At 37.1% G+C, this 21,263-nt stretch overlaps 1 protein-coding gene across 1 annotated transcript in view; it reads right to left on the reverse strand.

Moving 5' to 3' along the window:
• CSMD1 (CUB and Sushi multiple domains 1) overlaps positions 1-21,263 on the reverse strand; it is a 2,063,616-nt gene that overhangs the window by 15,972 nt on the left and 2,026,381 nt on the right. Inside the window, exons 56-65 of the mRNA XM_024251429.3 lie at positions 20,681-20,854; positions 19,655-19,837; positions 13,093-13,269; positions 12,296-12,475; positions 9,749-9,922; positions 8,993-9,166; positions 7,662-7,735; positions 4,210-4,321; positions 2,096-2,275; positions 728-772 (exon numbers count right to left, since the gene is read on the reverse strand). Of these exons, the coding sequence (XP_024107197.3) occupies positions 728-772; positions 2,096-2,275; positions 4,210-4,321; positions 7,662-7,735; positions 8,993-9,166; positions 9,749-9,922; positions 12,296-12,475; positions 13,093-13,269; positions 19,655-19,837; positions 20,681-20,854 (1,473 nt within the window). The remainder of the gene's footprint in view (positions 1-727; positions 773-2,095; positions 2,276-4,209; positions 4,322-7,661; positions 7,736-8,992; positions 9,167-9,748; positions 9,923-12,295; positions 12,476-13,092; positions 13,270-19,654; positions 19,838-20,680; positions 20,855-21,263) is intronic.

Genomic DNA, 21,263 nt, shown 5'->3' on the forward strand with positions numbered 1-21,263 from the left:
AGAAAGTACTAGTCAAGTGATCTTATATATTTACAAAGGATTTCTGTTTCTGATAAAACAACAACAACAAAATACCCAACTTAATATAATTTGGGATACATTTTGTTATTCAAAAATAATTTAAATTTAAAACACAGAACATGCCAGATGATTTTGTATAGTAAAAACTTTCCTTGGGAAATAGGACTTTTTGCGATTTGCTATATAATCCATTTAGCAAAAGGCGCCACATACAACAAAAAAACTATAATTAACATTTTAGAAGGCAAAGCATGCCTAGATGAATGGAGATAACTTGGAAAAATTGGGCTCCATATTTGAACTGTTTACATTAACAACTTACGCTGTAAAAATGCCTCATTGATATGAGCTTCCTCATTTGGAGGAAAAAAGTCACAACCCTCTTTATAAGGCTCTCCATTATACCACATGGAATGATCAATGTTTTCATTTCTCCTTACCAAATGCCGAAGGCAAGTTTGAATGAAACAGTGTGATAACACCAAAGGTTTCCTTTTTAAGTGAAGTAATGTTATTTCATTAACAAACCATTGTTGTGAAATAAATAGAATTCTATGTAAGCTTGGTGTTTTAAATAATTGAAACATTAACTTTGTCGTGGACTAACGGATTCTGAAATTTAAATGTTGAAAATGGTTTCACTGTGCAGAGTAGAGAACAAATCACTTTATTTGATTGAAATCTAGAACTGTTCTGGTATACAAACCTGGAGTTTTAGTAACTGTTTCATTAACTTCTCTCACTCCTTTACCTACAAGTAAAAAGACAAATTATCATTTTAAAAAAAACATTTATTTTTGAGTAAGTTTGAAAAAATGTCAAATTGAAGCAATAATTTTCCTTTCTCCAGATTTTTTTAATGTACAAAATATGAATACCTTATACATATACATTTTAAACTCATGTCTTTACAGTAGAATATTCTTGGTGTTTGTGGGAAAGCGGAGTTTAAGGATGAAAAATCAATGTACATCTATCTACATATATTTCCATTTAAAGTGCTACAACAGAGAGCCTTACAAAGGAGGGTGCCTTCTATGACATTTCTCATATCCTATTTGGAATACCCTGCCACATACTAAAAGGTAACACCCCACCCAAATAACCAAGACATTATAGTCCCTCTTCATTGTCCAATACCCCACCCAAATCAATGAATTTATACGTTACTATTGAAAAATTCAAAATTATTTCCATTGCAGAATGTTCGTTTTGGTCTATCAAGTTAGATTTAAGTCATAACTTCTTAGCTTTCATAGTTTTATATTAAACTACGAATTACCATTTTAAAAGTTTTCATTCTTCTATTTCTAACAGGGAAGGGCAAGGGAAACAAAAGTCTCTTTAAAATCCCTAGTATGAGAACTATAAATAGGCTCCAGGAAGCAAAACCTAAAGTCACTGACTGTCTCACACGCCATCATTTTTGGTTTATGCTGTTTAGACTCCATGGATTTATAAATTACATACAGGGGAGAACCTGTAAGTTTAGCTATCGTCAAATCTGACCCAGGCTGATGACTCTCACTTGTAAACACACAAATTTGTAATTAATGGATCGTTTCCATGTGAATTGCTTTTGTAATTTTAAAAAGCAGAATCAATGTCAGGGACACATAAACTGAGGTTTTACCACAAACAGCATGTGGTCTTAAAAATAACACAGAGTTTCATTTATCTGTTCTCGGATACTTGGTGATATTTATTGATTTTCATCTCTAAGAACTAATTTTCCTGAAACTATACCGAGTATTATTTTCCTTTTAACTCAGAATGCTTTTCTTTAACCAAATAGCTTTTCTCTTTTGGCTTAAAATAATGCAATCATTTTATTATGTACTAATTGCATAGTAATTGTACTATATATTTAGCTATTCCACCATTGCATCAAACACTGAGGATACACACGTTCACACACACAGCTCACGCACATGAAGCAGGACTGAGGCAGGTGGCGATGCTGCAGCCTCATGCTCTTACTTATGGGTCTCACACATGGACACTAGCCTGATGGGCAGCTGATCCTTTCCCTTGGTCTTTGGAAAAGTATGCCACTCCTTGATCAATGACTTACTTTTACACACAGGCGACTTTCCTGTCCATTTCATGTCTGCTTTACATGTTCTGTGCTCAGATCCACCTGCGAGGAAAAAGCCTGGATGGCAGGTGTACACTAAGGTGTAGCCGAAAGTAGGAAGATCGATGGCTCTCACATCTGCGTGCGCCGGGGTTTCTGGCTGTCTGCAGGCATGAGCTGAAACAACATAGGAAACATTGAGACTCTGTTTATTGTAAAGTTAGCACCTGTGTCTAGAGAAATGAATAGATTAAAATAGTTTGGAAATTGTTATGCAGTCAATATGTATGTATACATATATATACACATATATATGTAATTTTTTTTGGTAGAGATGAAGTCTTGCTATATTGTCCAGTCTGTGCTAGAACTCCTGACCTCAAGCTATTCTCCTGTTTTGACCTCCCAAAGTACCGGGATTACAGGCATGAGCCACTACACCCAACCTATATATATTTATACATAGGTAATTATGTGCAAAGATTTAGAGATCACAGCTTTGAAATAGAAAACACTTCTGCTATACTACCAAAATAAATATGTTAAAGATCCTTAAAAGCCCAGTCTTATAAATTATAGAGAATGGTGAATATTTAGATATGCCTTGATTTTGTTCTTGTGGAAACTACCAAATTTATTATTCAATTTAATTAATTATTTTGGTAAAACTTTAATGTGTATTTAGAAACTTAATATAGATTCTTAGTTTCTTTAAAATATAATTTAGGAATAAATGAGACTGTAATGTATACTTTATATCTCAAATCACTCCATTCCTTATAAAGTTTGCATATATGATGCAAATAAAGGATTGACATATTATTATAAAACAAGTTTACAATTTTATTTATTTATTTTTATTTATTTATTATTTATTTATTTTTTGAGTTTCACTGTGTCGCCCAGGCTGGAGTGCAGTGGCATGATCTCCACTCGCTGCAAGCTCTGCCTCCTGGGTTCACGCCATTCTCCTGACTCAGCCTCCCCAGTAGCTAGGACTACAGGCGCCCGCCACCAGGCCCGGCTAAGTTTTTGTAGTTTTTTTAGTAGAGACGGGATTTCACCATGTTAGCCAGGATGGTCTCGATCTCCTGACCTCATGATCCGCCCGCCTCGGCCTCCCAAAGTGCTGGGATTACAGGCGTGAGCCACAACGCCCGGCCAAGTTTATGATTTTAAAATTGTGCATGCAGTTGTTTTGAATATTGTCACTATTTCACTAATTAGTAACCATAACAAATACCTGATATTATCAAGCTCCATATTATATATAAACACATGCATATATATATATATGAGTATATGTATATACATATACATGTACATATACTACAACATATAATTTGAGTAGTGATTTAGAGCAGAGATAATTTTAAAATAAACACACCCCCAAATCACACCTTATATACTAAGATATTTTTATAACATTCTATTAATGTTTTTATTTTTAATACAGCAAGAATAAGACACTGCATTTCACTAAATTCAGAGTGAGTGAAATGAATAATTCACATACTACTCATCCATATATTTTTCCTAATTCTCATGATTAAGTCACAAAATAAAGTGGGATCCTTAAGTATGTATTTGAATGATCAATTCATCTATACTTCCTGTTAGAGCGAGAATAATCTTTTAAACACTTCTACTTAGACTCTGACATATGACGTTATTCAGTTCATCCTCTCTTTGGTAATTTGATGTAAATATCCTAGAAGAATAATAGCACTTACAAATAAGTTTTCCCTCTAAGAATGTTCAACATAACATTATGCACTTATCTTCGGTTTCAAGCAGTTTCTGAGACTTTACTGTGCCTTAGAACCTCCTGGAGCGCTTGTTAAGCTAAACTGTCCCCCTTCTCTCCGCCCTGGCTCCCTCCAGAGTCTCTGGTTCAAGGTCAAGGATGGGGCTTGAGAGCGGCCTTCACAGCCCAATGTCCAGCCAATGCTTATGCTGCCAGTTCTAGGGAACCAAACTTTAAGGACATCCAAAGTGTAGGATCAGGGAATTAAAAGCAATTTCTCATTATTTCCCTTAGTGGTAAACACTTCTCAGACATTCACAATAAATAGGTTACTTCTGATGGTGGTGGAAGAAATCACACTTACGTATACATTCGGTCTGTATCCCACTCCATGTTAAATTGGCAAGGCAGGTGCGAGTCGTGGAACCTTGAATATGGTAGCCTTTCCTGCACCTGAAAAAAACCGTGCTTCCAACCTAGAGAGGAAATCCAATACTAGCTTCAGAGGCCAAGGGAACATACGAAGTGTCAACTAGTGATACCTGAAAGCACACGCCCGGGTAAAAGTATAGCAGCAACTTTTCAGGTTAATGTCAAGCCATTGTCTAAGTCAACATGTACATTTTAACTGCATGTGACATGGTTACGCACAATGTTGACTGCTCAATGAATAATGTAAGATCTTCGCAAATTTTGAAAATTTAGAAGGCTGTTTGGGTAAAGAAGTTATGCCTTTTCTGTTTTAGAGTTCTTTCTCTTTTGTTTGTAATAATTATTATTTCCTTTTTCATTTTTTTCCTGCCACTCACATTTTAAACAATTGGTATTTATTAGAAAATTACTTTTGTTAGCACTCCAAGGGGACTGGTCAACTCCTGCTTATACAGAGTCCACCAAAACTCTACCTGTCTTTCTGGTGCTTCAGACTGTACAAACTATTTACTGTTGTCTGAATGTCTGAGGCGTCTTCCTCACCAGGTCTTCACAAAGCTAACCCCCACTTAATTCTCTGTACTTTGCTTAAACTGCACATCCTCTGCAGATTGTTCTCTGATCCTCCAAGAATGAATCACATTCAGCTTGAATTCATTTCCCCAACATCGGATGTTATCTGCTCCACTCACTACAGTGTCCTGGAATTACCTGTATATTTATTCACCTATGTGTGTTCCTAATTTAACCAGAGGTGCCTTGAGGGGCAGATTCCTGTGATCTGTAAATGTCTTTTTTAGAGAATGAGCTATGGTAGTGTGTTGACGGGCACCAAAGATCGTCCATGGTTCTGTGTATCTGCAGCATGAGGCCAGCATGACTCACATACAAAGGGAGAGGAAAGCAGCCCCCAGGGAAGGCGGGTTTGCCCTCATCCAGCTTGGCTTGGGACCAGATTGTTTCCTTAAAGCTTGACTTACGAAGGCACATAAGTGTACCAAGTTAAGAGTCCAAAGATTTGAATTCCCCTTTGTTTCTTGCTCTGAGAATTTTAACCAGTTATTTAATTCCCTGTGTCTGCCTTCTCACAGGCATAAGCCCATACCTCCCTTGTTGGGATTCTGGTAAGAATAACTACAAGTGAAATGCAAGGAAATAGTTGGTACATTGAACAGTGAGAAAGGATATCAGGAGAAAAAAAAAGCTGCTTCTAGCACTTGATAAAGTGGAAGTATGAATTTATAAAGAAAAGTGCAAATTTATCTAAATGTCAAATCAATAGCTAATTTAAGATTAAATGATGGGAAAGTGTTGACTCATTTACTCTTGATTGATTGACTGATTGACTGATTGACTGATTGATTTAAACTTTAGAGTCAGGGCCTCTCTCTGTTGCCCAGAGTATAGAGCACAGTGGTGCAATCATAGCTCATTGCATCCTTGACCTCCAGGGCTCAAGTAGTCCTCCCATCTCAGCCTCCTGCGCAGCTGTGACAACAGGTGCACCTTACCATGCCCAGATGATTTTTTGTATTCTTTGTAGAAATAGGGTCTTGCTATGTTGCCCAGGCTGTTCTGGCCTCAAGCGATTCTTCTGCCTGGGCCTCCCAAAGTGCTGGGATTACAGGCGTGAGCTGCTGCTCCCAGCCCATTTCCTCTCTATCAGGAATGGTGTCCATCAACTCTCCATGCAAGCATGTTTGCAATTCCAAACAGACCTCCTGATAAACATGCTGACATTGTCAGGAAGGTCATGGACAATCTGTATCATTTACTGGCAGAAAGAAAATACAGTCTCCTTCTCAATAATTTTTTTTTTTTAGCAGAATATACCAAGCCACTCCAAACTGATTATCATACACTAACCCTGGAGCTATGGGTTTCGGGGGCACGCCTGGCTGGAGAATGGTAGGTAGTCATTTAAGCTGCAAGATTAACATAGCCTAACACAGGGACATTTCACACTGAAATGGCTCACTTTGTGTAAGTAATGTTTCAGCATATGGTGCTAAAGAAAACAGAGACAAAAATCTCATCGGTTACATTAAAAACTAAAATGTTCCTAATAAAGGAAGAAATAAAAACATTTGGGGAGAGCTGCATTTCATGGTCTCAACCTTCTCCTTAAAGCATGGTGTCTGGGCTCTTTAAATTATTAGTAAATCTTGCTGTTGGATAAAATCTATTATTCATGTTAGTGTAACTGATTTGTTATAAGGAGGGTGAAGGATTTATCCAACCCTATTAGTGTCATATGATAGGTTATAGACCTATGTTGCTAAATATAGTCATCATTGACTTTTAATTACTGTAAGTCGTACATAGGCAAGTTAAGAATTGCTCAAAGTGATGGTGATCAAAATTTTATTTTTCGTTGTGAATCAGTGAGAGCGACATCCATATATAGTATTTTCCAATATTCCTTGACAATTTGGCATTAAATATTTATATACCCGAAAGTATTTACTTGAAGTTTAAGGCAATATTTGAGACATAATAGAAAATGTGCTAGAGTTAGTATATTATTAGATCCCTGTAAGGATTTCCCCTGTGGGATGCAAGAGAGCTACAAGGAAATGGCCACTCTGTGTCCGAGCGAGAACAATGGGAATATTTTCGTGCTCATGAGAGATGGGGAAAGTGTCTGAGGAAGAAAGTTTTTTATTCTTAATTGATGAGATCCCTATATATTTAACTTTTGTTTTCAAAGTCATCCAACAGAGAACAGTGAAGTTATGGGAGTACTTAAGATGGTTAAAACATTTTATGTCAAGCTTCATTACCTTCCACTTTTAGGTATTTCTCCAACATTCACTGAAGTGTTAATGTTCATTTTATTAAAAGTCAAATGAAAGTTCCAAAATGATATTTAGTATGCTAATAATTCAAAGAAATTTAAAGATCATACGGAGAACTAATTTCACAAGTAAGTTTAGACTAAGGGGCTTACATACATTTTCTCCTGCTTTTGTCTCTAGAATTTAATGTTATTTGCCCACTATATCCAGTCCCTAAGTGGAACATTTTATGGGTAGCTAATCAGTGACAAGTTACCCCAATTTGAGAATTGCTGTGTGAGTTTAACAGACAAATAATAGAATCATGCATGATTTCAAATAGAAATTAACATAACAGTTGCTATGTTAATTTCTATTTGAAATTACACATCATTCCATTATTACCTAGTAAGCAAGATTTTATATATATATATATATACTGATTTTGACAGTTAAAAACACATGTAGAAATCTCCTTTGAATGAGTTTTATTCAGGTAAATATAACATGAATAAGGTATGATATAAAAAAGCACTCATATATGTTTAAGTAACAAATATATTTTATATTTCCAGAAAGAAAACATAGTAAATTCATAATGAACTACCTCATAGCCTCTGGAGCTATTCTGTATTCCAAAGTGTGGCGTCCCAGGGTCTGGGCAGGTGTTATGAGCAGGATCTGAAATTTGTGATTTAAAAAGAAAACAGGGCACCAGATATAGTTATTATGGGAATTTTAACAGCTTTCACTAAAAGGTCTCATGAAACAGAGAAAACATTGTTTTGAGAAATGTGCAAGATGTTTTTCAGGGAAGTTAAAAATTAAATTGCTACTTTTATCTTCTCTTCAAGACATCTTTTTTAGATGTTAACTTTTAGACTTTAAGTAGTTCAGTATGTTCTTTTTATATAAGAGTAAGTACATTTTTTTCCATTCTCTGGCTTTTTTTTCTATAGAAATATATTTGTTTGGTCAATGATATACTGTCTTCAATAATGATCTATCACTATCTTTTTGTTTATTAGTATTCAATTAATGGCCATCTCGTTTGGTTACCCATTACATTATTCTGAATTTCTTTAATTAATTTTCCTTAACATTTCAAAATGAAAAATATATTTACTGCTTCAAAATGGAAGCATATGGAAAACTAAGAGTGGCATTTTTCAAAAAACACAGGACTTGGGTAACCCAGAAGCACTTCAGCTCTCTTATTTGCTGCTCTACAGTTACCAGTAGAAAAACAAAATAGATAACTTCTTAAAACTTGTTACCTAGAGCGACTAACCTTCTGGGGGAAGAAAAATATTTTTAGTGTAGAGATAGCTACTATATAGCAATAGTTTAAATCAAATGACAGCAAATATTCTTATAATTAGAAAAAAATGCTTCAATGACAATATTTCTTTAATACTATCTTTATTTTGTAGGTGGATACTATTGAATTTCTTAGAAAATAATCAAGACTAATTATTACTTTTTTAGTAACAATTAGTAGAACACCCATTATTCTGCTTAGTAAATCTCAATGAACAAAATTAACCCAGCGATAAAACTTGACTCTGCAGCAATAATACAACAGCAAGACTGTCTCTCTGGGGAGGGCTGCTTTAGAGAATGTTCCTAACTGCACCTTTCCCCTAACAATGCAATTGGCAGTTAAGGTAGACAGCGGAGACAGCCACTGAGGTCAGAGAACAAAGCCTAGTAGCTACTTTAGCAGACTTCTGACTTATTTTGCATGATTTAAAAGAGGCAGCACATCAGTTTAGCTGATTAGTGTGCAATCCTATTCAGTGCAAAGAATATTACCTTGTACAGAAAATTGTCTGTGGAAACACTTTCTATGTAATCACAAATGACCCAATTTTGGAATGAAGTGTCCTCATCTCCAAATACTCCCAAGTATCACCAGGGCTGTATTATAATTATTACCAATGCAGGTGGGTTGTATGCCGCTCCATGTGCCGTCAGCTTGGCAGATTCTTCTTGAGGATCCCACGAGTATAAATGGAGATTTGCACTGGAAGAAGACTTCGGACTTATAGGTGAAACTTTTCCCACTAAGTCGTCCTTCTGCGGGGATGCCAGGGTCTCCGCAGAACACAGCTATGGAAGATAATCAGGAAGAGGTCAGCCTTCAACGTCCCTGGATCAGCTTCACCAATTGAACTTGGTAACTAGTTTCTGTTAAATCTTTAGCTTTAACTATTAAACAAGAAAAAGACTAAAAGGAGGCTAGGCGTGGTGGCTCACGCCTGTAATCCCAACACTTTGGGAGGTGGAGGCAGGCGGATCGCTTGAGCTCAGGAGTTGGAGACCAGCCTGGGCAATATGGCGAAATCTATGTCTACAACAAATACAAAAATTAGCTGGGTGTGGTGACATACACCTGTAGTCCCAGCTACTCGGGAGGCTGAGGTGGGAGGATGGCTTGAGCCCGAGAGATTGAGGCTGCAGGGAGCTATGATTGAACCACTGCACTCCATCCTGGGCAATAGCATGGGGCCCTGTCTCAAAAAAGAGACTCTGCCCTTAGGCAACACAGTCTCAAGTTTGAGTTTTTGTGTATTTTAGCGCTATTATTACCCACCAGGAAGGTCCTCAGATTGTAACCTTAGGATGTGCCCTGGTTATCCGTCCCTGTTGCAGACCTGCGGTGGGCGGAACATATTCTGCTGTAGAACTTACGCAGGCACTGGGGGATCTCTCCTTTCCACACCCCGGGACCTTCACAGGAGAGGATGGTGGAGTGAGAGAGCTGGTAACCGTCCATGCAGCTGTAACTTATGCTGGAGCCCCAGCGGAAATCAGTTCCCTCCACTGTTCCATTCTGCACCGGCGGCGGCTGAGGACACAGCACGGCTATTTCCAAAGAACAAACAAGATCAACATTCCGGAGCTCCCGCTGCAGCTGTGATGTTCAAACGATTCACATTTTAATTTTACCTGAATTACAAATGACATCTACATAGGTTTTTTAAAAAATAATAATAAAAGAATTGCCAAGGAAGACAGTACATCAAAATAACAAAAATTTTTTTAGAATATTTCTTCATTAATATCGATGAAGTATATAAAAGCAAAGTCAAGTCAAAACATATAGGATTGAACATGACAGTCCCAATATATACAAGGCCAAGAAAGGAAGAAACGTTCTTGTTTAATTTGTGTCTTTTTATGATGGTTACCAAGGACAATTCGAAAGAGGATTTGGTCAGATGACACAAATTTATAGGCACAGATGGTAAGAATTTTTCCGGCCATCTGTATTTTTTATTTAAAGATGGCATATAGTTTCCAAAAGACACAGTCGGTCCATCTATTTACTGAATATATTTTTTTAGAAATGCCTGAATGATTAAAGAAGATGCTGTGAAATACCATTTGCGAGTGTTTCATCACAGCCTTGGAGCCTGATGTCTACTTTACAGGGCTGAGAAGCAAGAACATGGTTTCTAGGGAGGATTTCCCCGAGGGTGATGTCACCACAGAGCCACTTTCCCCACTCCAGAAATTATACTAAAATGCACAACGGGGGACAAAAGTCCAAAAGCCACTGTCTAAAATCCTTCTTCTCTGAAGATACAAAACTTCCCTAATTTTTGAAATGAATGGAAGTTTCCAAGTGACCCTGTAGGTAGCAGAAGGCACTACAAAATAATAACTGCCTGCATTTTGTGTGTTCAGGCTCATGCCTCCTCATGTGAGAAAGACATGCCAACACACAAATCACACATGCACACCCAAAAGTTGGAAATGGGTCCTTCTCTCACCACTCAACCTTCTACTGATCTGTTCTCTCATTCAACAAATCCTTCCTGAGACCCCACAGCGAGGGCTGGGGAAATGCGTGCTCTGGCCCAAGGGAATGTCCAGGGGGAGGCCCCAGTTGGAAGAGACCTGAGTTACATGGGTCCCCTGGGGGAGGGGGGAATGGGAGAAGACAAGTTCAAGGAGAGACAGAGAGAGAAAGAGGTCCCATCTGGTAGGGCTTGCTGGCCGTGGCGTTGTTATAAACACAATGGGTACTAGAAAGAGGATAAAAATCCACAAAATTATGCATGAAGTGTATTTTATTGGCAATTTCCATCATGACCATTTGACCTGAACACTGCCGACACAACCTAGTGCATTTTCATTAAACATTTATTTAGCGTCTGCTATTTAACAGGTGTAGTATTAAGTTATGATACAAAGAAGGGAAGGCAATGAGATCCTTTGACTCTACTGAGAGAGGAAAGCAGGATGGTCCAAGAACACACCCACGTCAGAAGAGAGAGAAAGCAATATTTTTGAGCATTCAGATCACATTTAAGCCTCTGCCACATTTAACCATGTGTCTTGCAGAACTCATTGAAGATGAAACCTTCTCCATTAAGCTACTGAGTGTCCTAACTCTCCCTCTCTCAGTATTTTATTTGTTCCTAGTCTAATAAAGAGGAGAATGCCACCTTCTTATGTTTGGTCACTGACAGCTTTCAAGCCCCTCTCTCCCCCTCTTCTTCTTGTCCTTCCTCTGCACCAGCTGATAAGAAAGTCTGGATAGTTCTTTGCTTCTGGTAAATAAACCGTCACCACGCAAATCCCTGGCCCTTGCACAGCCCTCACTCAGCCCTGCTCCCTGGTCACTGTAAGAGCCAAGCCCACCCACTCTGCTTTACTGAAGCCACCTTGACGGGTTTAGCCTGTCTTGATTCGCCCAGAGGGTCCAGTCACATAAGTCATAAACCTCTTCCTGCCTTCTCGGCGAGTGTCATCTTCAGTCACGGCAACCAAACCCCCTGAAACATCACAGTGCTAACACTCTCTACCAGTACTCTGCCATTATTAGGTGATTGGCTCATCTCTCCAACCTGCATCTAAGTTCCTACAGTTAGATTCACCACGCCACGAACACCTCACACAGCCAGGGTCACACGTTTACCCAGGACAGCAAGGCACTGGGGTTCAGACACAGACTCTAGGGGTGGCGTGACTGTCACTGAACCCTGACATCTCCAGTTCCTGGTTTGTGATCCTAAGCCTTTTCCTCTACCTCTCTATCAGTTAGTTTTTCCATCTGTAAAACTGAGATTAAAGTATTACAGAAATAAAGTGACTTAATAGTTGCAAATTGGTGTTTAAGAATTCCTAGCCCCTAGTAGGACTACATAAATGCTGGCAAAATTAAACAAAGCATAATTCAATAAAGACTTCTATACATATCTGTAAAATCCAAAGAGGCACAAAACAAACCTTTGCAGACAGGTTTGCTCTGATTCCACGTGCCGTCTTTGGTACAGCGAATAGTGGCGGATGTGACCGGTTCCATGAGATAGCCTGGGTTACACTGATAGCTCACAGTCTTGTTGAAGGTGAAGTCGGTCCCAAACTGGATGCCATTTGCTAGTGTGCCTGGATCCCCACAACTTATAACTAATAAACAGGTAACAGGAAAGAATCAGAGAAATTCATTTACCATGAAATGAATTAGTCACCATTTCTATTCAAGATACTGTCTCTGAGCTGCTATTCACAGTGGTTAAGCAGCGAATTAATAAAGCAATACTACCCTGTGTTTGACGATTTCACTGACCCGCTGTCAGAAGGAACACTTGTATTTTGAGAATCACTGATTTCTATTCTGTTGGCAGCTGGCTGTCAGATGCTGACTTCCACCCCTTGACTAGCCCCTAATTAGGCATGGTGTGTAATCAGAAAGATGAAGCCTGCAGCCAGAGAACCAAAGACATTTCTTCTTTCTCTGCAGACCCAATGGTCTACAGACAAAGTCTTGACTTTTTTTGGTCTCAATTTTACAGTGTTCGACTGAACTAGCCTTTTAAAGTAGCTTCAGCCATACGAATAAGCAAGTGGAAAAAAAATCTTAAAGTACCTAAGAAATACAGTCACAATATCACACATAGTTTTCCCTTTTTTCCTCTATGAATTAAAAATAAAAAAACAGTATAACACCTTAAAGTCATTTTTTTTTTCCAATGGAGTGAATTTCATAGTAACGTCTGAGTCTACTGTGATGTCTGGTTACTAACTTGTGCAGTCGGGAGCAGTGCCTGTCCAGGTCCCATTGGCTGTGCAATGCCGCGTCATGAGCCCTGAGGTCTTGTAGCCTTCCCAGCAGGCATAGATGACCGAGCTGGAGAACAGAATGCCATCACTACTGACAATCATTCCGTTGGTGGGCGTGCCAGGGTTGCCACAGGACACGGCTGTTAGGCAAACAAGAACAACACCACACACAGTGAGTGACCCAGCATGAAAATGGCAAACACAGGAGACCAATGGGTATCAATGCAATAGACTACACATGTATTACAAACTCACAGCACACAACCCTATGGAAGTTCCTTAACATATGTCTTACCATGGCTCATATGTTTATTTTATTGATAAGCTACAAATATAAAAATAACCTTTCGTCTTTTCTAAAGTGAATTATTTCTAAACAAATTAAAACACGAGTTAAAGCACCAAAAGTTCAAGGCCTTGTTATTCAGGGACTGAATGTTTTTAATAGCCTTGCTATTTGGGGATTGAATGTTTTTAATAGCATTGCTATTTGGGGATTGAATGTTGTTAATGCCATGACAGATTTGTTGTGATTTTTAAAAAAGAATATCTATGATATTAGTAACACAGAAGCATCTTCCTTTATGTAATCACTGTGTTTTTTAAAATCTAGGCAATTCAGGTCCTATTTTACATCTCCAGGAGAATTCACTTTGGAAAATAAAGAATGCCTCAGAAGTATGAACGACTGTACTTGAACTGCTTTGTAAAATGATGTCCTCAATATTACCAGCTCTAATAGCAGCTGTGTTAATTGGCTTTGACATGACTGAACTTTACATTTCTCTCAAAAGGCTCCTAATGCCATGTACAGGCAATAAGGCCTCAATTAACGATGGTCAGGGCAACAGGTCTACACTCTGTGCCTATTTTTTACGCTCTTTAGTTAGTAAACAAAAGCAAGCTCGGCTGCCGCTGGGTACGTTTCAGGCTGAACATTTCAATCTATAATTTTTTTTTTTGCCTTTTTTAGTTGAGCCTATTTACCAGAAAGATTGCTACATTTTCTCCTTAGCGCTGCTGTGATAATATACAATAGGTAGGTAAATAAAGGATGTGACCCTTGGCTGGTTTTAATAACAAGAATATATATCATGAGACTGCCTCTGAGCTGATCAAAATATTTAAAAATACTTTTGCACATTTAACTGATCCAATTTCAAATCTGGCCTGGGGAACAAAGATATATTTTTCTTGAAAAAACATGGAAGAAAACATACTGCAAAATTTGCTCAGCACAGAGCAGTCACTGTACTGGGAGTTGAGGGACTACCCTTCTTATCACATAGAAATAATGCACTCATGCTCAGGTTGAACTGGATCTTGTTTGAAAAAATAGTACAAAGTGCATATGCTGGTGCTTCCTGGTCCCGTGCCAATGGCAGATAGAAGTACTCAATCACAGCCCTCTTCTCTGATGCTTCATGGTGTGACTTCCAATCCTTTCTAACACAGACCTGTTAGTAGTTTTCTGGTTGGCATATGAGTTGGGATATATTTACTAATCCAGAAGCAGATAATATTTAAGGCTCTCTAAAACTTGAAAGTTTTATGATAACTATATTTCAAAATTTCATATTGCAATAATTAAGGGTTGGACTATCCAAGACAACTATTAATTCAACAAACATATATTCATCACTTACTGTGCAACAGGTACTGTGTAGATGTGCTAATGGAAAGCCTGTCACAGAAAGGGATTGAGTTTGGTCCAATTCATAGTTTAACAAACCAAAAGAGGACACTGATGTTATTGTTACATTGTATTCTAATTATATTTGCTATTCAATTGTATGTCTAAATCTTCAAAAGCCACGTAGGTAGAACCAATACCTAAACAAGTCAAACAACCGGTGAAAAATTTCAATTTGGTTTGTAAGCAAACTAAAATGTTAGTTTGCTAATAATGTTAATGAATGAGTACCATCATAATGCTATCCTAATATTGGGACTGTCCCCTCAAATATTGTACTCTGGAAAGTAAAATTCATGATTAGTTTTTTTCTCTTTTTTTTGGCTGACAAAAACCACTTTCACTCACGGTTGTAACTGCGAAAATGACTAGAAGGCAATGTCAACATATCTGCTTTTATATCAATGTGATTATGTAAAATTACAAGAGAGGACAAAGACTAAAACAAAACAATAGATTAAATTTAGAAGAGAAAAAGGAAAAATAAATTAGAAGAGGAAAAGCAAACTGGAAGAAGAAAAATAAATTAAACTTTGCCATATTTTCTCTTTCCTGAGTTTATTTTCTTTTGAAATATACTTTTATAAAAAGTACATTTTGTTAATGTGACTTCTTCAGCTAAAACATAATTTTCTTTAACTCAGCATATAATAAAATAACATTATGCTTATTTTAAATATACTTTATTGTTTACAAATATTAGTACTGTTCATTTTGCATGCTACATGAGAAAAATTGATGTTAAATTGAGTTAAATAGATGTGAATATTTGCTCATGCAAGTTAAATAAACCTGAGCAATCAATTTAAATTCCTTAGATGTAGTGCCTTTAACCATAAAATGAGTATTATAAAAATACTTATTCCCGGCTGTTACAAAATTACCCACACTATATGTAAAATGCCTAGTGTGAGATCTGATGTATTAGTGATAGCAATGAGTTAGCTTGTAGCTTATGCTATTGTTATTTTCATCATCATCACTTTCTTACTTATTGAGTAAAATGTAGCTTTATCATAATTTCATCTGAAAGAGAATTAAGAGTTCCCTAATACAGCTGAAACTAAATATTTTAGTTATATAATGCAACTTCATGAGATAGATCCATTTGAAATGTTAAGTTTGAGCCTATGATTAAAAGACTAGATAGCTAACAAAAGCAAATTTGATTTAATGTGAAGGAAATATATCTGCAATATAAATTCTTTGAGTTGAAGAATTTAAAAAGATTTTTCGTTTTGAATTATAATTTCCTCCTCCTTTTTACAATTTATTCAATTTACCATCAGTATCTAACTTTTTGACAGATTTAGAGGAAATAATTTCATCAGGTTTGCAATAATCTTAACTAGGGGATTAGTCAAGTCATAGCTAGTCATAGAAGCTACACTTCCTGGAAATGCAACCACTGGTTACATCCTTTTTCATTGAGAGGAACTCACACTTCAGTGATTTGGACCTATGATAACAAACAAAAAATGTATTTCAAATTTTTGCTGGTGTGTGTGTGTTCAGTCACTGATTTTATGATTTTTATACATAATTTGTTGCCTTATTGGGTGTAACATATATTGCAGTGGGCTTATTCAGCTTCCCATGATGTCTGTATCATATAATACAGTTTCAGAAGTAGTCAATTTTGTGGGGCATGATATATTTGAGAAATATTTTCAGCATTGCAACGTTTTTATAACTTATTTTGTGTATGCAGCTTTTAAGGGCTAAGTTTCTAATTTTTTTTCATAGAAAACTTTTAAATTTCTAACTTTAGAAAGCAAAATACAATTTTTAAAAATACTTTGCATTGCCTCAGTTAGATGGATTGGGAAGTGAAATGCAATTAAGCTCTCATTCAAATAAATTGATTAATGTGTAACTTTGCTGGACTAGAACTCATAGTGTGCCTTCATAGCCCCAAAGAGGTGAGATTGCTAAGGAAAACATTGCTCACCCTCAACTGTTATAATTTTGTTCATCTTTTAAGTTTTCAAAACTGAAATACTTGAGGTAAACATGATACTGAATGTACAGTCTCAAGTGAATGGCCATCTTTGATAGAATATTTCATATTCCACTTTCTGGGAGTGTGAGAGTCTCTGCTCTTCATACACCAAGTTCAGGCGGCAAACCCGGGTTTAAGCTCAATTATTGCATTTAGTATTCTTGAAAACAGAAGGACAGTTCTGCTTTTTATCATCATCAGATTCTATCTATAAAGTCTGAATAATTATTCCAGCATTCACTTATTGACATCCAGCCCTCTTTGTAACTATTGAGGAAATATTTTAAATTTCAATTAAAATACTGCTGATGATTGATCTTTCAGCCTCTCTGTTTTTAAACAAAGGAGAATTAAGATCCAGAACCAAGACTTTGTGATCACTACATAGAATCAGGTCTACAGCCAAAATGTCACAATTCCTAAACCAACCATGGTGCTTTTCAAAAATCCCGAATGATAAACGCTACGGATACATTAAGCTACTGTTAAATGTGATTTGATAGAAAAGTTGATATTTTACTATGGAAATTGTTTTAATTTATTGGCAACATTTTTCGTAACTCCACACTTTGTTATAACTACAGGATTAAACAAACTTCACAAAAAGATTATAAGCCACTCTTATACACCCTTTAGTCAGATTCACCAACTGTTTACATTTTGCTCACTTTTTCTCTCTCTTTCTCTCTAAATATGTATTTTCTAATGTATTTGAGTGTAAGTTACAGACATGATGACTCTTTAGAGTTAAATGTATCAGTATGTATTTCCTAAGAACAAAGGCGTTGTCTTACATAACCATAGTACAATTATTAAAAGCATGAAATGTAACTTTGATGCAATGTTGTCTCATACACACCCATAATCTAATTCACTTCAAGCTCTTGGACATATTTTTAATAGTTGTCTTAGGGTCCTGTATTAGTTCGCCACCTAGATCATCTCAGGGTCAGACTCTACCATCTCAGTAACGCCTCTCATAACTCTCTTTTGCTCAGTGTAGGACCCAGTCCAAGACCACACATTGCATGTATTGGGTCCAAGACCACACATTGCATGTATTGGGTCTCTTAAATTTGAAAGAATCGCTCAGATGGTGTCTTTTCTGAACTTGACATTTCTTCGTGAGCACAGGCAAGCTGATTTGCTGCACGCCCCTAGGGTTTTGGGGGTTGTTATTGCTGCTGCTTCAGGATTCAATTCAGGTTATGCATTTCAGTGGCAATACCCTAGAAACGACAATGTCTCTTTTCAGTGCCTCATACCAGGAAGCATAGAACATCTCCTTGTTAAAATATTGGTGATAATGGTTTAAGCCCATAGGATTGCTTACCTAAAGTACTATATGAAAGAGTAGAAAACACTCTGGTTTTGGTGAGAAAACATTGCTCTCATGTGCAAATTTTAATACTGAAATATCTACAAGACGAGAGGGAACTGAAAAAATCTGCATTTGATTAACAAATTTATATCAATTTATAGTGCCATACTTCAGTCAATAACAAAAGTATGATCCTGCAATTCATGACTATGGGTAACCATTTCTCACTACTAATCAGTGGTATTTGACCTAAGGCAACTTTTTTAGGGCCTAGTCTTCAGATTTATACTACTTTGATTGTCAAGAGGCAATTCAGAGTAAAAAATTATCTTGGATTATCATGTTTGTGTGCACATATGTGTATGCCTATATTATATGCATATATATACATATATAGTCAAAAATAGTCTTTGAGAAAAAATATGTACACTATGCATGGGCAAATATAATATATAAATACGCAAATATATGCACAAGCATTCCTATATTAATATTTAGCATTATTTTATATGTGAAATTAATGTTACATAGGTTATATAATATAGATAGATCATATACATATATTATTTGTATTTACCTATATAGAATGTATAATACAATAAAGGCAGAAGTGGAGACAGTATAGTCAAGTACAAAAAATGAAGATTAAGGAAACTCAAGTTAAATTTCTCACAGTGATAGTGTATGCGAGCTTACTCAAGTTGGTAAAATTATTTGGAAAGTGTTTCATATATACAAAAATACATATTGAATTAATTTGTATAACCTTTTTAGACTGAAAGTTTAATTGAGGAGTTTGCTTGTAAAGAATTCCTAACATTTACAGTCCTATCTGTCTGAATTCTAAATCAGGTTTTGAACACCGAATACATGGTTACCATCACCTCTCATTTCACCTTTGCTCGAGGCTACATTTCTGATACACAGTGCGGTGTCTATAACGTGTCCGTGGCAATTCTTACTGTCATTACTGGAGCATACCACCACTTCCTACGATGCCTCTCAAACATTAGAATCAAGTAGACCCACTCCAAAATAGTTCATAGAATATAACCCCAGATTCCTGTGAAATAGAGTGCTCCACACACAGGGGCCACCAACAGATTGGAAATGACATGTGAAGGAAGCCTGCTTCCAGCCTGCGGAAATTCCCATCAGTGATCTGCATTGGTCCTGCTCGCTGCTCTGGAACCCCACTCACTCACCGCCAGGATCTAGAAAATGCTGGCAACACCACATATAGATTATCACTGGGAGAAGATTAGAAGCTCTCGTGTTATGAACTTTCAAACAATAAGCATCCGTGTGATGGGACCTGTGGACACTTGGAATACCTGCATGCACCCAGTCATGATTTCTGATGATGCTTCCACAAATATTGGGGGGAAAAGATTGAATTGTATAAATAGTACAAATCTCTAGAATTTTTGTAGAATTTTGCCAGGCATTTTAGAACGAGTTGTGTGGTTTTAACTTTCAAGGAGGACCTTAAGGCTTGTGGCTACTCACCCTCACACACTGGCTGCAGTCCTGACCATGACCCATTGAGCAAACACGTGCGTTCAGGGGAGCCCCTCAGCTGGTGCCCCATTTCACAGGAGAAGCGGAGAAGACTCTTTGTCTTAAATTCATCCCCAAGCCGAGACCCATGAGCTGGGGTCCCCGGATCACCACAGAATCCAGGATTATTTCCTATTGAAAAGAAACACATATGGCAATCCACAATTGTGTTAGACTTCTTTTGAGCAGAGTTATCACACTTAAAGATAATGAAAAGTTGTTGAAATTTGTATTTGACTTGAGTTACGGTTGCACAACATTCTGGCAATCTTGTAAGAAAGAATTTCTTTGTGATAGCCCCAAAATGAAAAGAATTTAGGATGTTACTCCTGTGTTACTAAATTCACAATAGCCTATTCAAATATGGTTGTGAGAATAAATGACATTTCCTTTGGAAGGAGGAAAATGCCAGGAATGGTAAATGCATCAAGTCTTCACTGAAAAGGTAGGTACAGAGAGCAAAAGGAAAACAGGGCTTTAGGTAAACTGTGAAAAAAAAAAAAAAAAGTCAAATGAGAGGTTTAGTTCTTCAGAATTGTGTCCACAGTTGCTGGTTCGCTGAATTTTAGTTGTTTAAGAAACATTCGTGAAAAAAATAAAGGTAATTTTTTTTTTCAAAGAGGACCCATGTAGTTAATGATGGGAGAGGTGGGGAAAATTAACCACATAAAAAAGAATAAAGAGCAAACAGGGACACATGGAGCCATGGCCGGCAAACTTCCTCACAAATGAGATCCAGACACTCCTGAGAACCCTGGAGGAGAACATTTAAAGTAATGGTGTCTAACGATTATGGCGAAGATGAAGACAGTATCTATAAGAGCGGCGTATTTGGCTAGAAATGGAATAATAATTTCAAATAAATGCATAATTATAGTGCATTTCAAATAACTGTAAATCATCATTATTTGAAATCACTATTTGAAAAGTCATTTGACATCTGTAATTCTGTCAGTTCACTTGTAAGCCCCTCACCTGTGCAGTGGGGCAGTGCCCCGCTCCAGTGACTGCCCTCCTGGCACACTCTCGTGTCGTTGCCTACGAGGCTCTGGCTCCCTCTGCATGAGTAGTGCACGACGGCACCATAGGTAAACAGCTCTCCAGTGAGGACGGCGTTGGCAGGGACCCCTGGGTGTCCACATGATATAGCTTAAGAAAAAAGATAAAACATCTGAGTACATCCTTCCAGTTAAACCACTTTGTATTGGAAAATCTCCCATAGAGACACCCATACTGACATCATCTATTAAAGAAAAACACCTAAATATTCTGGTACTTATGTAATTTGTGAAAACTACCAATTTTCAGATGACACTTCCTCCCCAAATTTCTTTACTGAAAAGGAAAGGTTCTGTTTATGAAGTTTTTGTTTTGCTAAGGTAGCTTTGCTTATGGTGGAAATTTACATGTGGATTTTCAAGGAGATAGCCATACTGCCTACATTTTTCCATCGACCCTTAACTATATTTCAAATGAACAGTATTATAGGAAATTTGAGAAAGTAACATGGCTCCATTAAAACTATTTCCACTATGTTTTCAGTTAATATGACAATCAT

This window comes from Pongo abelii, chromosome 7 (genome assembly GCF_028885655.2).
Source record: "Pongo abelii isolate AG06213 chromosome 7, NHGRI_mPonAbe1-v2.0_pri, whole genome shotgun sequence".
NCBI classification, from domain to species: Eukaryota; Metazoa; Chordata; class Mammalia; order Primates; family Hominidae; genus Pongo; species Pongo abelii.